General features: G+C 36.3%; 1 protein-coding gene and 1 pseudogene across 1 annotated transcript; both read right to left on the reverse strand.

Moving 5' to 3' along the window:
* Positions 1-1,244: 1,244 nt before the first annotated feature.
* Positions 1,245-2,189, reverse strand: LOC125121091 (olfactory receptor 5M10-like; annotated as a pseudogene).
* A 5,906-nt stretch (positions 2,190-8,095) lies between these two features.
* LOC125120695 (olfactory receptor 1020-like) lies at positions 8,096-9,032 on the reverse strand. Its single transcript, XM_047769161.1, is given in 3 exon segments — positions 8,096-8,181; positions 8,184-8,660; positions 8,663-9,032. Coding segments are annotated over 3 exon segments (933 nt in total).
* Between the last annotated feature and the right edge of the window lie 326 nt (positions 9,033-9,358).

The raw sequence follows: 9,358 nt of genomic DNA on the forward strand, positions 1-9,358 counted from the left end.
GGTCAGAGCTACTACATGAGAAATATACCTAGACTGCCACTAGACTTTACTGATGATTGAATCTATATCATTGAAAATTTTTAAACATGGGTTGACAGATTATTTTCCATAATGAGAAGCATAACAACTGTTTACAAATGAACAAAAAGTTTCTCAGGATATCTCTGATTTGGGTTGTGGAAAAATAAAAGATTATAGTAATTTCAACCTGTGGGTGATCCATATATTTAAAATTTCCCAGAGATTATTCTAGTGATTAATCAGGCACCAGAGCCATTGTTCTAAATGACACGCTGAAGAAGAAATTATTTCATAACTTAAGAAAATTAAGGCATTCCTGTTGTGGCACTACGGAAAATAGTCCAACTAGTATCCATGAGGTTGCACATTCAATCCCTGGCCTTGCTCAGTGAGTTGGGCATCCAGCATTGCCATGAGCTATGGTGAAGGTCTCAGATGCAGCTTGGATCCCCGTTGCTCTGGCTGTGGTGTAGGGCAGCAGCTGCAGCTTGGATTTTACCCCTAATCTGGGAAATTCCATGTGCCCCAGGTGCAGCCCTAAGATATTAAAGAAAAAAAAAAAAAAAAGGAAGCATTGGGAGTTCCTATTGTGGCTCAGCAGGTTGAGAACCAGACATAGTATGACTGAAGATGTGTGTTCCATCCCTGGCCTCAGCTAGTGTGTTAAAGATCTGTCATTGCTGCAACTTGTGGCATAGATTGAAGATGTGGTTTGGATCCATTATTGCTGTGACGCTGGCACAAGCCTGCAGCTGCAGCTCAAATTCAACAACTCACCCAGGGAACTTCCATATGCCACTGGTGCGGCCATATAAAGAAAAACATATAAATAAGTAAAGTTCTAAAAATTAAGTGTAAAACCTATCATCTTATTTTGAACATAACATTAGTTATGTAAACCATAAAATTCAAATGAAATGGATTTCTAGCAGTACTATCAGAGTGAGTTATTTATAATATATACACACAAAGTCAGTAAAGACATTAAACTATAACATGGAATTACTGAATACCACCCAATTTATTTTCAGAGGTTCTGCTAAAGAAAATAATTTTGAATTTCAATATTAAAGTTTTTAATGAAACAATTTATCTTGAAGGTATTAAGTCTGAGGGGAGTTTGTGAAAACAGAAAAAAACTATGAGTATTAACCAGTAAGTTTTCTTTTAAAGGGAGTCACTATGTAATTACAGACACTCAGTAATTACAAATGAACAGATACCTAAACTGCAATTCTATGAAAAAGTTCCCTTAATCATTTGCTGCATGGCATGGATCACATGCTTGTTCTGTAAACTGTAGATCAATGGGTTCAGCATTAGGCTCAGAAAGGTAATAAAAGACTGCAATTATTTTGGACTCCTCCACTGACTTCTTAGATGTAGGCCTTAAGTGCATGCAGAAGAGGGTCCCATAAAATAGAGTGACTGTTGACAGATGGGAACAACAAATAGAAAAGGCTCTGTGCCTGCCTTCTGCAGAATGGATCCTCAGGATGGCTGTGATGATGAAAAGGTAGGACAGGAGGATAATGAAGAGAGAGCTCGAGAGTAAAACCAGCAACTGCAAACATTGCCATCTTTTTGACCTAGGTGTCAGAGCAGGCCAACATTATGAGGGGAGGATCAGCACAGTAGAAATGATTGATCTCAAGGGAGCCACAGAAGGACAAGTGAAAAGTCAGCAGTGTCTGCGACAGTCCATTAAGGAAGCCACAGGTGTAAGGGACTGCGGCTAGAGAGAGGCAGATGTTCTTGGACATCCTGGTGCTGTAATGTAAAGGGCTGCAGATGGCTACATAGCGATCCAAGGCCATTGAAGCAAGGATAAAAAACTCAGCGATCTCCAGGGCAAGGAAAAGAAGACACTGTGTGAAGCACCTGGCATAGGAGATGATCTTCTGGCCTGTGAGGAAATTGCACAGCATGTTTGGAGGAATGTTGCAGGAATAGCAAATGTCCACAAAGGAGAGGTGGCTCAGGAAGAAGTACATGGGCGTCTGGAGGTGGGGATGGGTCCTGATCAGCAGGATCATGCCCAGATTCCCTGACAGTGTGATTAGGTAGATCACCAGAAACACCCCAAACAGGATCTTCTCTAGCATGGAGTCACCTGTGAGTCCCAGGAGAATGAATTCCGTCACTACAGTGTGGTTTGAGGAAGACATGTTCTTATCGCTTGAAACCAAAAGTCACAAAAATGGGAAGAATTTGCTCTGATCTTGATTTTAGATTTATTCCATTCTTATGCCATTCCTTTCTCATCTATTTATCTGTGAGAAAATTACTCTTCTCAACAAATTTGTCAAAATATCGTCATAAACATTAATCTTATATCTCTTGTGTTGTCTTTTTCCCTGTATATCTCAAACACACACTCACAAACTCTCTCTCTCTCTCTTCTTATGTCTCTCTAAACTGTGTGTGTGTATATATACACATGCACATTTATACCTGTCTTCTTGTGAAAATGAAAACCGGGGAAATGAATATCATGTACGAAAAACATCAGACCAGTAGAATCATTCAAATAGACAAATGAAAGTAGTTTAATTTTAGAATCCCTCTAGTTTTGATATCCTAGTGTCTCAGACACAAAATCTAAGGAATGCCTTCAGAACAGCATATTCACTTGAAACCCAGACTCTTCTGTCTTCATTACATTCAGAGGACATTGAGTTAGTAAATTTAGCTCTTGATGTACGGCTAAGAAATGACAGAATGAAGACTCATTCTCTCTGCTTTGTAAAGTCACCCACTCAATATTTATGTACACTCTAAATACTGATTTTTTTTCTTTTTCAGATTTTGGGTTTATAGCAGTGAGCACATTCTCTATCTTCATAAAGCTTGTATTGTATGAGAAAGAAGAGATACTGACCCCATAGACAAAGATCTATTACAACAGAATGCAATTAGGAGAAAATACTTGTAAGCTATCAAAGATGGTGTGCTTTTAGATGGCTATTCAGAGAAAGCAGAATTTGAACAATAAAAAAATAATTCAAGTATGTAGAGAAGCAAGTGGACGTTTTTGGCTCCATTTGTAACATTTTTTTAACTAACATATGTGTAACACATTAGGATAATATTTAAATGTGGACTTAGCTCCCAGGTGGAGTCAGTGTCTCTGTTTTGTTTTGCTTTTTCTTCTGAAAAAAAGATATGACTGAAAAAATTGTGCCTCAAGGATTGTACCCTTGGACTTTTTAAATTTAGTTTTCACATGGACATCACAAGAGCTTGTATGTTAGAACTGATTATTTAGAGATGCTGTGCAATATTAACATATGAATAGAAAAATCAAGCACAATTGATCAAACCATTTTTTTTTTCAAAATTAGTGAGATATCAAACAAAAGCACAAACATATTTTTAACAAATAAATGTAGAAAATGACCTACTTGTAAAAGCTGACATCATATTTTCTGAAAACAAGGTGGGAAGATTTATAATGTATTTCTTAGGTATGTTCCCTAGGGCATTTTAAAAATAATTCTTAAAATACAAGTAAAATAAGTTTTGTTTCTCAAGGGCATAACATTAATTTCATGCTTTGATGTCTTAGATTCTCCTTCAAGGCCAAAATCTCTACCCAACATCTTTTTATTCTGTTTGGTACTAAATGCCTAAGGCATTTGATAAAAATAGGGAAATTAACCATCCCTTTTAATAATATGAAGGGAGGAGAATATGGATGGAAGAATTTGGAATTTTAACATGTAAAATAATAATATTCTCATCAGAAGGCTTCAATGTTTCTCTATAAACACTTATGTGTGTCCACTAAATGAACACCTGATGACTTTAGATACATAAACATCACAAGAGTCAGATAGTTAGAAATGCCCCACTAACATTGTAAGTTTTTTACTTGTCTTTCTGTGATTATTTAATTGTCTATTTTGCTAAAGTTATAACATTTTCAGCATTTTACTGGAAGTTCTAATCTGTTCCATAAAGTTATGCTAATTAGAAAGAAAAAAAAAGTTATGTTATTCATAGAGCCCATGATAGTTAGATAGAATCTTCTTTTTAATACATGCAAAAGGAATTTTAACTAGACATTTTGGTAATCATTTTACAATATAAACTAATATTGAATCATTTTGAACACCTGAAATTTTTTTTAATGTGCAAAAGAAAAGTTAAGAGTATATTTTGGAAGGTCATATCATTATAAAATCAATATACATAGATTATTACATTATAATATGAAAGCAAAACACAGTTGGAAAATATTTTCAATATTATTTTGTAATAACAGCAAAAGCATAAACTAGTGTGATTGTGGGATGGAAATCCTATAAAAGTGGATTGTGATGATCATTGTACAATTACAAATGTAATAAATTCATGGAGTAAGAAAAAAGAAAAACAAGCATAAACTAGATAGAAGGGATTTGCTAAAAAACTGCAAGGGGTACATACAGAAAACTGCAAAGGGTACATACAGAAAACTGCAAAATAAACGTAGAGAGAAATTAAAGACGACCTTAATAATGGAGAGATATTTCTCACTTGTGGATTGGAATCTTCAATATTTTTATGTTGCCAAGTCTTCCTAAATTGGTTAATAGTTTTAACACTGGTTCAGTCAACATTTGAGCAGGCTTATGTTTTTAATCTATAACTGACTCTAAAATATGTGATATATAAAAGAAGACTTGGGTTAGCCAAAATATTTTTGAGAAGAAAACTTTAATGATATATACTACCTAATTTTAAGTATCAATAAGAACATACAGTACTCAAAACAATGCATGGAACCAAGGCTAAGAGATTAATGATACAGAATAGAGTATCCATAAATATATCCATTTATATATGGTTAGTGGGTTTTAGAACAAATGCACAAATGTATTTCAATGAAGAATACTACTGGGACAATTGAGTATCTGTATAGAAAATTTTAATTTCCATCTTTATATCATATCATAACCTAATACTCCAAAATTAACTTGATGTGACTCATACATTGAAATGTGAGTCCTAAGTCTATAAGTCTGGAATTCCCACTGTGGCTCAGCGGAAACCCAACTAATATCCATGAAGATGAGGATTCAACCTGTGGCCTTGCTCAGTGGTTTAAGGATCCCACATTGCAGTGAGCTTTGGTGTAGGTGGGCAGCTACAGCTCCAATTCCATCTCTAGCCTGGAGACTTCCATATGTCCCAGGTGCAGCCCCCCCACAAAGAAAGACAAAAAATAAATGTCTACAAGTCCTCTGGGGGTTGGTGGGGGCAGGTAGCATGATCTTGAAGTAACAAATCTGTCTTACGAAGGACAGGAGAATCATTAATCATGAAACAAAAAATTACATGTTTCATGTCACCAAGTGTCAAAACATGAAAATTTCACTCATTTGTATTCTTCAAAAGTAATGTTACAATAATGAAAAAACAAGACACAAACTAGGAAAAATATGTGTCACATATTGGTAATTCTCACAATATTTCCATTTTTTTTCACTGTTCATACAGTTGTTATGGTAATCCATGATCAGTGGTCTTTGATGGACACAGTTTTGGTGCCCCAAAACTCTAATTTTTTTTTCTTTTGTACATCACAAGCTGTGTCCATATAAGAGAGTGAACTTAATAAATGTTTTGTGTGATCTGACTGGCACACTGACTACTTGTTCCCTCTCTTCTACTAGGGCTTATCTATTTTCTGAGACACAATGACATTGGAATTAAGCTGATCATTAACTTTATAGTAACCTTGGATTCAGAATATCTAGCTAAGATAATAAAAATGTCTACACTAAACCACAGATTTTCATTGTAAATGAAAGAGTCTTAAATTGGAAGAAGATGCCACCTAGGATTTTCATGGCTAGAGAGAAGTATTTGCCTTAAAATTTCAAAGGATATGTTGACTTCTTCAATAGAGGCTATTGCAGCTCATGACTTTAAATTGAAGCCGATGCTGGTTTACCATTCTGAAAACTCTAGGGCCCTTAAAAAGTATACTAAATCTACTCTACCTGAAACAATGAAACCTGGAAAACAGCACATTTATTTACAACATAGTTTACTGAATATTTTAAGCCAGCTATTGAGATCTACTGCTCATAAAAAAGATACCTTTAATAAAAATATGATTACTCATCAATGATCCACATGCTCATCAAAGAGCTCTGATCAAGATGTACAATAATATTAATGTTGTCCTATGCCTGCTAACACAACATCCATTCTGTAGTCCATGAATCAAAGAATCATTTGAGTTTCAAGTCTTTATTTAAGAAATAGGTTTTGTAGGACTACAGTTGTCATAAGTAGTGATTCATCTGATGGATCTTGGCGAAACAAATTAAAAACCTCATAGAAAGGATTCTCTATTATGTATGTCACTAAGAACACTCATGATCCAGGACAAGATGTCAAAATATCAATATTAATGAGAGTTTGGAAAAACATTTTTAGATGACTTTGAGGGGTCCATGATTTTAGTGGCGAAAATAACTGCAGATGTGGTGGAAATAGCAAGAAAACTAGAATTAGAAGTGGGCCTGAAGATGTGACTGAATTGCTGAAATCTCATGATCAAACTTTAACAGTACAGGAGCTGCTTCTATGGATGATCAGAGAAAGTGGTTTCTTGAGGGATAACCTGCTGGTGAAGCTGCTGTGAAGACTATTGAAATGACAATAATTTAGAATATAATATAAAATTAATTGATAAAGTACTGGCAGGTTGAGAGGAATGACCCCAGTTTAAAAGAGATTCTTCTTTTGTTTGTGTATTTGTTTGTCTTTTTAGGGCTGCACCCACAGTGTATGAAATTTCTGGCTAGAGGTCAAATTGGTAGCTTCCGGCCTATGCCCAAGCCACAGCAATGCGAGTTCCAAGCCACATCTGTGACCTACACCACAGCTTATGGCAAAATTGGATCCGTAACCCAATGAGCAAGGCCAGAGATCAAACCCATGTCCTCGTAGATACTAGTGGGGTTCATTATCACTAAGCCATGATGGGAACTCCTTAAAAGAAGTTCTAATGTGGGTAAAATACTATGGAATAGCATTGCATGCATCAAAGAAATTGTTTGTGAAAGAATGATCAGTTGATGGGCAAACTTCATTATTGTCTCTCTCTTTTTTTTTCCTTTTGATTTTTTTAGGGCCACACCCGTGGTATATGGAAGTTCCCAGGCTAAGGGTCCATTTGGAGCTCTGGCCACTGGCCTACACCAGAGCCACAGCAACTCGGGATCTGAGCCATGTCTGTGACCTACACCACAGCTCATGGCAATGCTGGATCCTTAACCCACTGAGCGAGGCCAGGGATCAAACACGCATCCTCATGGATGCTAGTCAGGCTCATTAACTGCTGAGCCATGACAAGAACTCCCATTATTGTCTCATTTTAAGAAGTCACCCACTCAACATTCAGCAACTGCCACCCTGGTCAGTCAGTATCAACACTGAGGAAAGACCCTCCTCTAGCAAAAAGATTATGACTTTTGAATGCTCAGATGATGTTAGTATCCTCTAGCAATAAAGCATTTTTAATTAGGGTATATACATTAGTTTTTAGACATAATGCTATTGCGTACTTAAGAAACTTAGGAAAATGAGGATGTAACTTCTACATGCTTTGGAAAACCATATATATATATATATATATATATATATATATGTATATATGTATATATACACATACATATAAAATGCCGTATATATATCATATATACACACAACGCACACACACACACATACATATACATATATATGCCATTCTGTAACTTGCTGTATTATGATGCTTACTTTGTAGCTTTGATCTGGAATTGAACCCAGAGTATCTCCAAGGTGTATGCCTGTATTGGGTTTTATGCCTCCAAGCAGGGAGTGGAAATGTGATATTAGTTTATTTTCAAGTATATAGGTTCTATGGAGTAAGTAGGATTTATACAGAGCAACAATATTCTCCAGGATGTCTGAGATATTTGTTCAAATTCCACTATCAGAACTTTGTAGCAGAATGATATGGAGCCAGAGTACATGAAGGTGGATTTTGTCATTTCTAAGTTCCCCCAGAGTCCTAAAACCCCAGGCTTTACTCATTCTAAATACAGAAGCAAAAAGAGGTTGTTTTAAAAATTTTACCTAAGGAGGTTTTAACCTCTTTGTTTCTCAGACTGTAGATAAGAGATTTAACATGGGGATGGCCACCGTGTAAAATACGGACACCACTTTGTCTTGGTCCATCGCATAACTGGAGCTGGGGCAGAGATAAATGAACAGGATTGTGCCAAAGAAGATGGTGACCCCCACCAAGTGGGAAGAACAGGTGGAGAAGGCTTTGTGCCTCCCCTCAGCAGAACTGATCTTCAAGATCGCAGTGAGGATGTAGAGACATGAAATGGGAATAGTCAGAAGGCAACTCAGTTCATTAAAACTGTCAAAAGCAAAAATGACAATTTCATTGACACGTGTGTCAGAAAAAGAGAGTTTCAGGAGCAGTGGCGTGTCACAGAAAAAGTGGTTGATGACATTTAAATGGCAGAATGACAGTTGGAAGCTAAGGCCAGTGTGAACGGCAGCATTTATAAAGCCTGCAAGATACGTGGTCAGTACCAGCAGGACATTAAGATAGGGGGACATAGTGACTGTGTAAAGAAGAGGCTTAAAATGGCTGCATAATGGTCATAGGTCATCATGGTCAACAGGAAGCCCTCAATGCCAGCAAAAGAACCAAAAAAGAAGAATTGAGTGGCACACGCATTGCATGAAATTATGGGGTTCTTCACCCAGAAATTCACCAGCATATTAGGGGTAATGTCAGAACAATAACAGAAGTCAATGAGGGACAAGGTACTGAGGAAAAAGTACATTGGAGTGTGAAGATGTGAGTCAATCTTGATTATTAGGATCATGCCAAGATTTTGAAACACAGTGATCATATAGATGAGTAGAAGTGCCATAAAAAGAAGACACTGTGGCTCTGTATGATCGCTAAATCCCAGGAGAATGAATTCAGTCACTGATGAATGGTTGTTCATACCTTTGTCTCAGAATGGATGATTCACTTGCGGAGATAAGACAGAACCCAAGGAAATAAATTCTACAAAAAATACCAAGAAAATCAAACAGTTCATTTTCTGCTCTAAGTAAGACCTTTTCCAAGATGGCCTAAGAATGTGTGTACTAAACCTTTTTTTCTTTCTCTCTTTCTTTCTCTCTTTCTTTCTCTTTCATTTTTCTGCAAAGCAGCAACAGAATAAAACAGATTTCTTAAGTAAACTCATTAAACTATTTTATTTAAAAATGAATATTTAGGAGTTTCCATTGTGGCTCAGTGGGATAAGGACACAGCATTGTCTCTGTG

This window comes from Phacochoerus africanus, chromosome 2 (genome assembly GCF_016906955.1).
Source record: "Phacochoerus africanus isolate WHEZ1 chromosome 2, ROS_Pafr_v1, whole genome shotgun sequence".
Lineage (NCBI taxonomy): Eukaryota > Metazoa > Chordata > Mammalia > Artiodactyla > Suidae > Phacochoerus > Phacochoerus africanus.